The sequence below is a fragment of the Euphorbia lathyris genome, chromosome 10, assembly GCF_963576675.1.
Source record: "Euphorbia lathyris chromosome 10, ddEupLath1.1, whole genome shotgun sequence".
In the NCBI taxonomy this organism is placed as follows: domain Eukaryota; kingdom Viridiplantae; phylum Streptophyta; class Magnoliopsida; order Malpighiales; family Euphorbiaceae; genus Euphorbia; species Euphorbia lathyris.
In genome coordinates this window covers 27,661,938-27,676,171 of record NC_088919.1, presented here as the reverse complement: position 1 = coordinate 27,676,171, position 14,234 = coordinate 27,661,938, and the positions used below count along the sequence as shown (strand labels likewise).

The window sequence follows — 14,234 nt, the reverse complement described above, 5'->3', positions numbered from 1 at the left end:
TTGTTCGATTGAGCATTGAGAAATGGAGGAGATAAGTTCTCGAGCTCCGGTTAGCTCAGCGGTCAGCTGGGTGAACTGCTGAGTGACTACAGCAGAAGTTGCAGATGATGAGTTCATAACAGATAGGACATTGATTTTCCCTTCTATTGAGTCCATGTGATTTACCATCATAAGCTGAAGTTCTACCAGCTTGACCATGAATTCATGCTTGGGCTGCTGAGAGACTAAGGAAGTCATAACATTCATCAGCTCCTTGAGACCTTTGAGTTCGGTCAGAAGTTGCGTAATGAATGAGAGTTGAGTAGACTCAACAAGAGCAAACCCAGCAGCATCGGCTTGAGACTGGTCAATTGCTTGTAGAAGCATATGAGCTGAGTTGATGATTCGACATCTTGACTCAGAGGCGTTGAGAAAGTTGTAGGAATCATCTTCGGAATGGTTCTGCGTAGTCTCAAGGGCCGTTTCTTTGTCAGCAGCCGAGATATTGATATTAGGTTGCTGACCAGAAGTAGAAGTGCCAGCTTGCTCAGATGTTGACTTGTGCTGCTCAGTTGGAGTAGAAAGGATTTGTTCAGCACCATTATTATTTACCTGCTCAGTATCAACTTGAGGTGGAATTGGGATAGATGGTGGAATCACTTCAGAGTTGTCTTGAGCAGGGGTCTTTTCCTTGGCTAGCTCAGTGTGTTGAGCAGCAGGAACTTCGAGCACTTGCTCAGTAGAAGTTGGAGCAGCGGTGTCGGCAGAAGATTTTCCCATTTGGATTTGGGAGTCGACATGTTCCTGAGTCTAAGGAACAGAGGCTTGATTTTCCTTGACTTGACTTGGAGTGGGTTCAGTGATGTCGGTGAAGAAGTTGAACTGAAACCCAGTCAGGTCAGTGATGGGGTCTCTTAGCGGCGAGTCGTCAAGGATATCAATAAGTTGAGGTTTGTGCGACTTCCTCTTAAACCGCTTTTCACTGCTGACTTTTGACTGTTTGGTTTGGGTGAGGGGTCTGCAGGTGTGTGTTCAGGGGGCTCAGGGGAGGAGTTGAGTCCAAAGTCAGCATAAAGGTCCTCAACCTTGTTCTTCACTAGAGACTCAGCTCCTTGTTCACTAGCATGCTCAGCAGCAACTGTGTTACTTCCCTCAGCAGCGTGCATCTTATCAGCTTCAGGTTGTTCAACAGTACAACCTTGCTCTTCCTCCTGACTGTAAGGAGTCTTTTCCAAGTCTATTTCTTGACTTCACATGAAAAGTGAATCCTTCGAGATGACGAAATCGAGTGGAGCAGCATCCAATGGAGTCATCCCAGAGATTTTCTTCCTCTTTAGAGGTTGCTCAAGTGTCTCCTCACTTTCTTCCTCAGGCTCAGCTCGCTTCTTCTCTCTTTCAGCTGACTCTGGTTTCTTTTGAGCTGGCTCAGCAGGAGCAGCTTTCTTCTCCCTTACCGCCAGCCTGATCTTCTTCACAGTTTGATTAATGTCTTTGGCTGTCGGTGTTGAGGATGGGTCAGCCTTCTTCTTCTTGTTTTTCCTGGGTTGTTGAGCAGGTGCTTCTTCAACCATGGTTTCCTTTCCTTTCTGAGGTAGCTCAACAGGTGCTTCTTCAACCATAGTTTCCTTTCCTTTCTTAGATTTGAAAGGAAGGCTGTGAGCTAAGCCGAACAGGATTGCTGAGGTGATCTCGGTGCCCTCTACATATATTTCCCCCTTGAGGCTGATCTTGTGATCCTAAAGAATTTTGGTGATGAGAAAACCCATCCTAAGAATCTCGATGCTGCGTTGGAAAGCTCCAATGAGAAAGATGGGCATGTTGAGTGGTTGATAGTTGAGCATATGCCAGATGAAGCATTGCTCGAAGTTTGAGGCTGAGGAGGAGGCGTTGACCTTGGGAAAAAGGTAGTTGGTTAGGATGTAGTGTGCTTGTCTTTGAGGCTGACCCAAATTAGTACTGGAGATTTCACCAACATGGTTCTTAGGTTTACAGAACTCAGCCTTGTACTCAACATGCTTATAATCATTGGTGCATCGGAGTTCTTCACCTTCTTCTTTCAGATCTAGCAGTATAGCGAGATAAGAAGGGGTGATGGTGATCTCCTTGTTCTTGACCTGAGTCACCATATAGCCGACGTCATCGTCAGCTACCTTCAGGTTTGTGTATGGGTAGGTTATTCTAGGGAGAGAGAAGAGGGTAGTCCATCCGTTCTTTGAGATCCACTCGCAGAAGGGTTTCTCAGCTTCGACGAAGCTTTTAGAGCCATCGGGAATGGAAGACATTGAGGTTCTTGATACTACTAAAGACTGGAAGGAACTTCCTTTCCTTAGGTTTCTTGCTCTTCTTCTCTTTCTTCTTCTTTGATGGAGTAGATTAGTCAGTACAAGGGTTCTCACCGAGGATGCTGACCTCGGTCATAGGCTGGTCATACTGACCATGGGTTTGTCGTTGGGACTCGGAGGAAGATGTTTCTTGATACTTCTGCTCAGATGGAGAAGGAGGATTAATGTCGGAGCGGTTGTCATCGTATTGGTCACTTGAATGGTTCTGGGAATCGTCAGACATGATGTTCTTGGGAGGTTCTTAAGAAACTCAGAAGATTTGGGAATTGAGAGAGAGATCGAATGCGAAATTTTTCAAGCGTAAGAGAGGATTAGTGAGAAATCGTTCACTATTTATAGGCGGTGCGTGTTGATCTGATAGGTCAGAGTGGCGGTGGATTCTTGAAGCATTCAACGACATTTAATTCTGGCATTAATGACACATTCGGCGTATGGTTTTCTAATGATTACGCTTACGTCATCCTAGTTGGCTACTCGAATTCGCGTGCAAGCATTAATTGTGCAAGTTGTTTCACTCAGCATCTAAGATACTAAATGTTTGAAGTTCTGAGCATATCGTTTAGCGTAGAAGGGGTACTCAGCATGCATAGTAACTCATCTTTTAGCAATCACTCAATGTATTTAGCAATTCAGCATATAGTGATTTCATAGCATTCATATTTACTCAGCATATGACAGTTACTCAACATGTAATAGTCACTCGGCATATTATAATTACTCAACATTCACTTTACTCAGAAATTTATTGAAGAGGATTAGACATACCGATAGCTTCCCTTAGTATGCTAAACTGCTCACGAGCCAATGGCTTTGTGAAGATATCTGCAAGCTGTTCATTTGTTGGAACATAGGTCAGCTTGATCTCACCTTTGAGTACATGATCTCTGATGAAGTGATGCCTAATCCTGACATGCTTCATCCTGCTGTGTTGGATTGGATTCTTTGACAAGTCAATGACACTTTTGTTGTCACATTTGACTTCAATTGTTTTAGTCTGAACTCCATAGTCATCCAGCTGTTGCTTGATCCACAAGACCTGGGCAACACAGCTTCCAGCAGCAATGTACTCAGCTTCAGTTGTTGACAGGGCAACTGACGACTGCTTCTTACTGAACCAAGATACTAGACAACTTCCAAGGAAATGACATCCTCTTGAAGTACTTTTCCGCTCAAGCTTGTCTCGTCCATAGTCAGCGGCAGTGTATCCAATGAGTGTGAAGTTATTTGTATTAGGATACCATAAACCTGCATTCACTGAGCTTTGCAGATATCTAAGGATTCTTTTTACAGCTATGTAATGAGATTCTTTAGGGTCAGCTTGATATCTTGCACAATAACATACTGAGTACTGTATATCTGGCCTACTTGTAGTTAGATAGAGTAGAGAGCCTATCATACCTCGGTACAACTTGCTGTCTACTGACTTACCTTTTTCGTCAGCACAAAGTACAGTGTCAGTACCCATTGGGGTAGATATTGGCTTACAATTTTTCATTTCGAATTTCTTCAATATATCATTGGCATACTTAGTCTGGCTGATAAAGATGCCGTTTTTGCCTTGTTTGATTTGAAGTCCAAAGAAGAAGTTAAGTTCTCCCATCATAGACATCTCAAACTCAGTTTGCATCTGCTTGCTAAATTCCTTGCACATTAACTCATTAGTAGCACCAAAAATAATATCATCAACGTATATTTGTGCCAGCAGGGTATCTTTACCCTTTTTCTTAATGAATAAGGCTTTGTCAGCTTTTCCTCTGACATAGTTTCTGGTCAGCAGGAAGCTGGTCATCCTTTCATACCAAGCACGTGGTGCTTGCTTCAGGACGTACAGAGCCTTTTTGAGTTTATAAACATGGTTTGGTAACTTTGGATCCTCAAACCCTGGAGGCTGACTAAACATAAACCTCTTCATTTATAACTCCATTAAGAAATGCACTTTTGACATCCATTTGGAACAATTTAAAATTCATAAAGCTAGCATATGCACACAATATTCTTATAGCTTCTAATCTAGCTACAGGGGCAAAGGTCTCACCATAGTCAATACCTTCCTGCTGACTGTAACCTTGAGATACAAGTCTGGCTTTGTTCGTGACTACGTTTCCTTGTTCATCTAGCTTATTACGAAATACCCATTTTGTTCCTATGGTCTTTTGATTCCTTGGTTTAGGCACTAAATCCCATACTTCGTTTCTTTTGAATTGATCGAGTTCCTCCTGCATCGCATTTATCCAGAATTCATCGTTCTCAGCTTCAGAGAAGTTTCTTGGTTCAAGAACTAACACAAAAGCAACGTTGCTGAGATATCTCCTGAGTTGATTTCGGGTCATCAGGGTGTTCTCAGCGGCATCAAGAATGCTACTTTCAGAGTGTCCTCTTGGAACCTTGATCTCTTTTGGCAATGTAGTGTCTTCAGGGGTAGGTGTTTCAACAATCTCTGTAGGATTATATTGGTCAGCAAAGATAATTTGAGGTTCGTTTTTACCTTTAGTCAGCCCTTGAGGTAGTGACTCACCGGCTCCATTTTGGTCAGCGGAAGCTGAGCATGGGTCATCTTCGGCAGGCTGACTTATCTTCCCTGCATTGTCAGTTTCATCGAACTCAACATGTACAGACTCTTCTAAGACCTGAGATCGTTTATTGAACACCCTATATTCTTTACTGTTTGTTGAGTAGCCTAAGAATATAGCTTCGTCAGCTTTTGAATCAAACTTAGCAAGGTTGTCTTTAGTATTTAGAATAAAACATTTGCAACCAAACGCACGAAAATATCCAATGTTGGGTTTTCGTCCTTTCCAAAGTTCATATGGGGTTTTCTTAAGTATAGGTCTGACTAGAGCCCTATTGAGTATATAGCAAGCTGTGTTGACAGCTTCACCCTAGAAATACTTTGGAAGCCTATTCTCACTCAGCATTGTCCTAGCTATTTCGACTAAGGTTCTGTTCTTCCTTTCAACTACCCCATTTTGTTGAGGAGTTCTAGGAGTAGAAAAATTGTGGTCAATGCCGCTGGCTTCACCAAATTCATCAAATTGTTAATTTTTGAATTCTCCGCCATTATCACTTCGAATGTGAGCTAATTTTAGGTCTTTATCATTTTCAAGTTTTCTAACCAATGTTGAGAACATCTCAAAAGCTTCATCCTTGCTACTCAGCAGGATGACCCAAGTGTACCGAGAGAAGTCATCTACAATGACCAGGGAAAACTTCTTACCACCCAAGCTCAGTGGCTGGACTGGTCCGAAAAGATCCAAGTGTAGTAACTCTAAGGGACGCTTGGTTGAGACTACATTTTTACTTTGAAAAGATTTTCTAGTTTGTTTTCCTTGCTGACAAGCATTGCATAATTGATCCTTTTCAAACCTGAGTTTGGGCAATCCCTCAACTAATTGCTTTCTTGCTAATTTGGCAAGGAGTTCCATGCTTACATGACCAAGTCTCCTATGCCATAGCCAGGAATTATCTTCCTTTGACACTAAGCATATATTCTTTGAAAACTTCTTTTCTAAGTTTAGCATGAAAACGTTGTCAACACGAGGTGCAGTTAAAATCAACTTATTTGTTTTACCCTCGAGTATTTTACACTCAGTGGTATCGAATACAACCTTTCTACTGCTGTCACGCAGCTGAGCTACGCTCAGTAGGTTATATTTGTTGGTCCCGTGCAACGTAGTGGAGTTAGTTCTAAGGGGGGGGGGGGGTTAGGAACTATTTTAACTTTTTCTTGATTAATGTTGACTTAATTTAAGATTTGATGTTTTAACTCAGTTTTAGGTCAGCACGGCTGAGTGCGGTGTGAGACAGCTTTAGACAGACACTGACTAGAGCTGTTTCAATCGTGAGTTGGGAAGTAACGCTTAAGTTAGTTTCCAACCCAGCACTCAGATTACTCAGCTTCAGCGTGTACAGATTATTTTACTGAGTAATGTTAAGCAAGCAAAACATACATATATATATATATATATATATATATATATATATATATATCAAGCGAAAAGGGTTAGAAGTTACTCAGCAGACTTATCCTGGTTCGACCTCTCCGCCTACGTCCAGTCCCTGGAATCCTTCCGAGCTTTTTCAATCCTATACTGAGCTCTTTAAAGGTAGAGCACAAACCTTTTACAATAGCAACTGAGTATGCAAGAGTACCGTCCTCTATTCATCTACTCAATCCTATCTACCACTGAGTACTATAACCGAGTACTCAGCTTCTCTCTACCACTGAGTACTATAACCGAGTACTCAGCTTCTCTAACCTTTTACAGATGATACAAGATTTGTTCTCACTTAGTGAAGAACACTTTAGATTAATAAAATCACTCTATACTTTTACACAAAAATAGGAGTTGGTGTAAGAGCTTGCTTTTTTTCAGACAACTTCTATTTTGGATTTTACAAATGAATTGACTTGATGAAGATTTGCTTGTCTGTCTTCTATTTGGTCCAAGTGATGAATTGGCCTTTTTGTAGTGATCTTTGGGTGCCAATGCTTTGAATCCCGACATAGCCGTTGTGGGGAAACGGTCTTCATTCGTCATCACTTGGTCAGCACTCAGCGCTGCAGGCCAATCCTGTCTTCTGTTTTCGTCAGGAGCCAGGTTTGCCAGATTCGTTTTCTTGCGCCAGGTTTGTCTTCTTGCGCCAGGTTTGTCTTCTAGTAAATATCAGATGGTCCATGCTTCTCGAAAAGGTCCTTCCGACAACTTTCTGAGTCTTCTGAATTTTTCTCACAATACGACAGATTTTGTCTTCAACGCTGATCACTATCGAAGCTGACCTGACGGTCACTCAGCTTGACATAGCTGCTTTGCCTTCAAGCTTTTATAAAGAAGACATCTCTTTCGCTAAGCTGAGTTGCATTTTACTCAGCTTGTTGCTGTGTGAGTTGCATCTGCTGACTTCGTCTTGACTTTCTCTTATAGATTTTTAGTTCCTGTTCTTATTAATTAACTTACTCAACATTGAACAAACACATTAGTACAATTAAATCAAAGCACTTAAGTTTAATTGATTAATCATGGGATTAGTTTAAATAATTTTGTCAAATCAAAATCACGTGGAAAGGTGTTTCAACAGATGAGTGACACCGTATTTCTTGAGAAGCTTCTCAAACAGGTTGTTGCAAAAATGAGTACCTTGTTCGCTTATAATTGCCCTCGGCACTCCGAATCTAGCAAACAATTGTTTTAAAAAAATTGATTACCACTTTTGCATCATTCGAGGGGTATGTACTTGCTTCAACCCATTTGCTCACATAACCAACAGCAACCAGGATATATTGATTTCCAAAAGAGATTGGGAATGGCCCCATGAAATCTATACCCCAAACGTCAAAAATTTCACAAACAACTGTGTTGTTTAGGGGCATAGCTTTCGTGCCGAAATATTACCTATGCGTTGACATTAATTGCATCTTTGAACAAACCTTTGGGCGTCCTTGTAAATGGTTGGCCAAAAGAATCCACCTTGAAACACCTTCGCGGCTGTTCGGTTTGCTCCAAAATGGCCACCAGATTCTGATGCGTGACATTTGTGTAAGGTTTCCATGCCTTCTTCTTAACTCACACATCTTCGGATCAGTTGGCCTGCACATAATTTAAACAAGTGAGGCTCCTCCCAAATATAATATTTCAATTCAGAATAAAACTTTCGTTTTTTGTTTGTGGAATATCAGAATGGTTTTATTTTGCAAGCCAAAAAGTTAGCAATATCAGCAAACCAAGGAAGAGTAGAAATCGCAAACAGTTGTTCATCCGGAAAATGATCAAGGATGTCTGGTTGTTCGATCTCTGTTGTGGCTTCAATCCTGGAGAGATGGTCAACTGCCAGATTCTCGGAGCCCTTTTTATCCTTTATCTCCAGATCGAATTCTTGCAGGAGTAACAACCATCGGATCAACCTAGGCTTTGCATCCTTTTTGGCGAACATGTATTTTAATGTAGAGTGGTCGGTATAAACTGTTACTCTAGACAACACAAGGTATGAGCGGAATTTATCGAACGCATAAACCACATCTATCAGCTCTTTCTCAGTGGTTGTGTAATTTTGTTGAGCTTTGTTTAAGGTTTTACTGGCATAGTGTATGGGTTTGAATTTCTTGTCAACTCGTTGTCCAAGAACAGCTCCTACGCTTATGTCGCTGGCGTCGCACATGAGCTCGAATGGTGCACCCAAATCTGGTGAAATTATGATAGGTGCATGTGTTAACATATCCTTCAGCTGTGCGAATGCCTGTTTGCATTTCCCATCGAAGATGAAGTTGGCTTCCTTGTGTAATAGTGCAGAGAGTGGTTGTGCGATCTTGGAAAAATCCTTGATAAATCGTATGTAGAATCCACCATGTCCCAAAAAACTACGAACATCCTTAACATTTGTGGGAACAGTTAGTTTCTCAATTACTTCTACTTTAGCTTTATCAACTTCCAAACCCCTTACTTGATATTTTGTGCCCCAGAACAATCCTTCCTATTACCATGAAGTGGCATTTCTCCCAGTTTAACACCAACTGTGTCTCTGTACATCTTTCCAGCACAGCTTCGAGGTTTTGTAAACAGGCTTCAAAGGTCATTCCATAAACGGAGAAGTCGTCCATGAAAATTTCAACTGTTTTTTCGATCATGTCATAAAATATGGCCATCATACATCTTTGAAATGTTGCGGGAGCATTGCACAGTCCAAACGGCATGCGTTTGTATGTGAAAGTCCCGTATGGGCATATAAAGGTGGTCTTTAGTGGAAATGTGGATCTGATTATATCCGGAATACCCATCCAAGAAACAGTAGAATTGATAACAAGCTAGTCGCTCCAACATCTGGTTGATGAACGGTAATGGAAAGTGATCTTTTCGTGTTGCTTCGTTCAGCTTTCTGTAATCGATGCACATTCGCCATCCCGTGATTGTTCTTGTAGGGATGAGCTCGTTCTTTTCAGTTAGGACCACAGTGGTTCCTCCTTTCTTCGGAACAACCTGTACAGGACTGGTCCACACACTATTGATTAGATGATTCCTGCTTCGATGAGCTTGATGACTTCCGCTTTGACTACTTCCTTCATGTGAGGGTACAACCTTCTTTGTGGCTACACAGTTGGTTTGTGATCCTCTTCCATGAGAATTTTGTGCATACAGATGGTTGGACTGATTCTCTTTATATCTTCAATTTTCCACGCTAAAGCTTCCTTATGACGCCTCATGATACTAAGTAGTTGTTCCTTCTGATCCTTCGTTAGTGTGGCAGAGATAATGACTGGTCTACTGTTCGGTGGATCCAGGAAGGCATCACTATGCCATTTTCCTTTTCACATGACACAAGATACATGATAGACATTTGTTTTCGTGTCATATGATATTTTTTCTTGACAGTATTTTCAAATTCCGTCATCTGAAGGCTTAATTAAAAACGCGCTCGATTCTAATGTGACGTTACGATTATAGTCTTCAAAGAAACACGTTTTTGATTGAAAAGTCACTTAACCATCAGATAACACTTATTAAATTGAACTGTCATTGTTGCGAGTAAATAAAAATCTATTATTTTCTAACTTTCACGGGCAGAGCAAAAAGTATCAAAAATTGAACGCGTGCCCAAAACTCCAAATATACGATTTTACCCCTTTTCTCTTTTCTCTCTTTAGGTTGTTCTCCCCTCTTTCATTCTTCACTGTCTATCTCAGAAAACCTAAAAATGTAGATATCTTCATTGTCTCTCTTTTTCATATTTACTACACGCCTCAGATCTGTTCAGTGGGGGATGTTTCCAAATGGCTGTCGGTGGTGGATCCCTCTGGAACATATATCAGACGATAAACCCTACGATTAAAGCGTCGTGTTACTTGTTAAGCTAACAGAGTTTTTGACCTACGCCTGCCTAATATGGCTCTCCTTGGTCTAATCCCTGCTGAATTTGGTAAACTTGCTTTTTACTCAATTTGTATTTGTAGGGGAACTTTTTTGCTGGAGAAATCCCTAAATCTTTGTCAATTTAATTTCCAGAATTTGGGGATGATGCAGTATGAAATGAAGAAATCATAATTGCTCATTTACTACAGCAGGTACTTAAAATAATATTCCTGGTTTCTACAAGTACTGTCTCTGAGTCAAAATTGAGTCTGGTTTGTTTGTGCATCTAGGAATTAGGAATATGCTTTCTACATTTCTTTTAATTCGATTCATTTGAATGTAACCAAATGGTGATTTTCACTGAATATGCTTTTGGGGCTTTATATATATATATATATATATATATATATCCTTGCTACCTCATTTGAGTGATTTAGATATTGTATTCTAGAATTGATTTGATTGCTCATTGGTTGATTGTGATTATGTCTTTCGGTTAAACATTAGTGGAGATTCAACACCTCAAAATGGCTGGAGAAGGAAGTGGAAAGAACTCGGGTTTCCTCATCCTGTGCTCAATGAACAGATTCTTTCTTCAATGTCTGTCAGGAAGATCTATTGCTGCTCATCTTTGGCATGACTTGGAAATTGGTAATTCTTCCAAGACTTTAATGTTAAACATATATGCATATATCTATAATCATATTTTCCCTGGTTGTCTTTCACATGCTACAAGAATTTTGTGATCAGTGATCTTATACATCCTTTTTCTGACTATATTCAATGTCACAAAACCGTGCAGGATCAGGTGCTCCTGCAGTTTTCAACTGTGTAAGTATTTTTCCTTTTCAAATACTTTGTGCCTATGAGCGGTTCGATCACTACTGAATAACTCTACTCATGGTCTAGCAACAGTGGTGAGATCTGAGAGTTTGATTGGGCAATAAACCTATTGCTCTAGCTTCACGACATGCTCAGTTGAGAGTAAATTGTATGACAAATAATGATAATTATTCCATAATGCTTACCTTGAAAGAATTCATGATATTTGATTCTGGAGTTATGCTTTATAGGTGCTCTTGATTGATTAAATTTAAGATCCAAGTTCTCTCAAAGAGGATCGTCATCACAATGACAATCATATCACATTCTTCATGCTGTAGTCTTCACGTAAATAGTGAGACCAGTGAATCATCCAAAAAGTATAGCTCAGTTATTCTAATTCATCTACCAACTACACAGCATTATAGCCATATAACTTTGGGTCACTGTAATAGGAAGCATGAACCCAGGATTTTTCAAAGCAATACCGTTAGCTAAGGGCTTATAAGTTGTTGCTTCATCCTATTCGAACTATAAAGATAGCTAAGGGCTTATAAGTTGTTGCTTCATCCTATTCGAACTATAAAGATAGATCAAGGGGCTTTTCAGTAAGGATTACTGGGGTTTTTCAGAGAAATTCCGATAGACTATTAAGGAGAAAATCCCTGTAAGGAAGATTGCCTGATTTTTTTATAATTTTGTAAGGAAAGCCAGGCACGGGATTTCTATCAAGGGCAGCTATGTTATAACTTTGGGTCACTGTAATAGGAAGGGCATGCATCCAGTGGTGTTTAACTTCATTGTATCATTGTCAAAAGAAAGAAAAACCTTCATTTATCAGCCAACTTTTAATATCTAGTTTCGTAAGCATAATAAAGAAACAAAAAAGAAAAATAATTCACAACAATGCAAGATAGACGATGAAACATTAATAGTGACCTGTCCTTTTGTAATCTTTTGGCTGCAGCACTTGCAAGTAGCACGAGAAGTTTGTGAAACTTCAATACCATATTCCATTTTACTTTCAGCGCTTTTATTTGAAGGACCACCACTATCAACATATTCTTTAATGTTTTGTTGATCTTCCCAATTGTGGTTTTCTAATGATTAGTTAGATAATGGAATTAGTTGGCTATTCTATGGAATGTTTACAAAGTTGATTCTATTTAGTATCATTTGTAGCATGCTAAATTGTGTATTATGTTACTTGAATTTATCATATATTGTGTTAATGTGGCATCGTTTATGTGACACAGTTCATAATTAATGAAATAGATACTTTCTTGCCTTTTTTTTCCTTGAGTATCATGTAGGTGCCAGCGAAAGGAAGTTCAGGAAAAGAGGTAATCATGGTTGATCCTGTAGAAGTTAAGAGATTAGCTGCCAAACAGATGTAAGAAATTAAAGCTAAGAAAAACTTTTAGGTGAATGAAATTCTCATAAAATAGAAATGCAACTATTTATAATAATGTTTTCATATTAGAGACGCCGCCAAATTGATACTTTTGAAATTGATTCTTTTTATTACTTAGAACTCCCTCTTGCAGACACATCTTTATGTCCAGGGGAAAGGAAAAGGAAAAGGAAACAGAGGATTTTTGAATTCTTTTGAGTGTTTTGCCTTGTACTGTTATTTCTTGATGATCAGCTAACATACTTCATGAACACATACTTCTTCTACTTAAATCATTGAAACATTAACATTTCAGTAGAAAAGTCAATCCTTTACTTTCATTTTGATTGCAGTTATTTTCTGATGGTTATAAATTGAGTTTGAACAACTTCTTAATAAGTTCATCTCTACAGATAATGATGGGAGACTATTTGAATCAAGTTGTGAATATGCTTTTGACGTCGTTTCAAGATGACCACCCTCAGGTTTGTTGGGTAGCCTTTAATTTTATGCATATGCCTACAGATATGGTTGGTGCATGGTAGCTTGTGATCTTCTGTTATTAACTTATTTTAACTTTATTTGTCTCCTCTCGATCTCAACAGAAAATATCTCTCTATGAATTACTTTATTTTCAATAAACTGCAGATGATGAGCTATCAGAATTTCATGCATCTCTAGTGAGCCGTTTTTTTTACCCTCAGTTTATGTCAATATGTATTAGATATAATGGCCCTAATTAGGCTATTAAAGTGTGTGGCACAATAGAGGCACTTGACATTAAGATCAGCATTCAATTAACTTGTGTATTTTATGTTGCATGGAGCAAAGGGATGGAAGGAAATATGCAAAGAATGAGCATAACAAGTCAGGAGGTTCAAGGTTTAGGTGTTTAGGCTTCTTATATAGTTAAATGTTAGTATTGTAATGAGAAACCTTTGGTTAGGATTGTGATCTTCACATATGTACAAGTTTATTGTTATATATAAAGGTTATTTGCACATTATTTGCAATCTACTTTGGTTATATATACAGGTTCATGGAAGAGGTAAAAACCAAAAAAACAATGACAAAATTCTTATAAGAAAAGTCATCTTACTTTCTATCCAACGATACAGAACTGATAACAAACTGTCATACTAATTATGTTCCAATGACAGAATTTAATACAAATTATATCATGTGAATTACGTTATGATGACAGTCGAGAAAACAAAAACTGTTATAACAATAACATAACACCTCCATTTTAACTTAATATTTTGACAGATTATTTAAAAATGGTGTCATTAGAACATATATTCCATGACAGTTGTTATTAGATAATCCGTATATAAGTAGTGGTCAGATGAGATGTCACTATTTGGTCGCTGTCATGTGAGGCTATTACGGATGACAGAACGTGACCGTCATCTGAAGCATCAACAGACGACAGCGAGCCCCATGACAGTTTTATATCTTACGGGATGACGGTTTTTAACCGTCATCTGAAGGGATTTTTGGCATAGTGCATACTCTAAATGATTAGGCAAGGGTTGGAATCCTCTTTCTTTTCTATGGCTGGCTCTAGGAGGATATCTCTATCTTCTTCACTGATTCCGCTTTCAGCGGTTTCCTCGTTACGTGCTGAGTCGAACAGTTGTTCTGCTTCTTTATCTTTCTCTGCATTATACTGTTCCTGCAAAAAGATATTTTCATCACGTGTGTCTGGGAAGTAACACACATCATCAGAGGCAGATGCATATCGAACAACTTCATGTATTTTAAACACTACTTCTTCATTATTGATTTTTAGAATGAGATGTCCTCTATGTACATCAATCACAGCTCTTCCAATTGCTAGAAATGGACGTCCCAAAA

At 39.2% G+C, this 14,234-nt stretch overlaps 1 protein-coding gene across 8 annotated transcripts; it reads left to right on the top strand.

Moving 5' to 3' along the window:
- The first annotated feature begins 9,966 nt into the window (after positions 1 to 9,966).
- On the top strand, positions 9,967 to 13,380 carry LOC136209498 (soluble inorganic pyrophosphatase-like). 8 transcript variants are annotated; one of them, XR_010677564.1, is made up of 7 exons: positions 9,967 to 10,226; positions 10,313 to 10,371; positions 10,667 to 10,810; positions 10,962 to 10,990; positions 12,295 to 12,374; positions 12,788 to 12,859; positions 13,206 to 13,380. XR_010677564.1 is itself a non-coding variant. In XM_066000969.1 (7 exons), exons 3-7 carry the CDS (start codon positions 10,687 to 10,689, stop codon positions 13,230 to 13,232), a joined length of 282 nt encoding a protein of 93 aa, XP_065857041.1. In that variant the 5' UTR covers positions 9,967 to 10,226; positions 10,313 to 10,371; positions 10,667 to 10,686; the 3' UTR covers positions 13,233 to 13,380. The 8 variants fall into 8 exon arrangements, 5 of the variants coding, with proteins under 5 accessions (XP_065857041.1, XP_065857038.1, XP_065857037.1 ...); XR_010677562.1 differs by having other exon boundaries at positions 13,023 to 13,380; XR_010677563.1 differs by having other exon boundaries at positions 12,980 to 13,380.
- Positions 13,381 to 14,234: the final 854 nt, after the last annotated feature.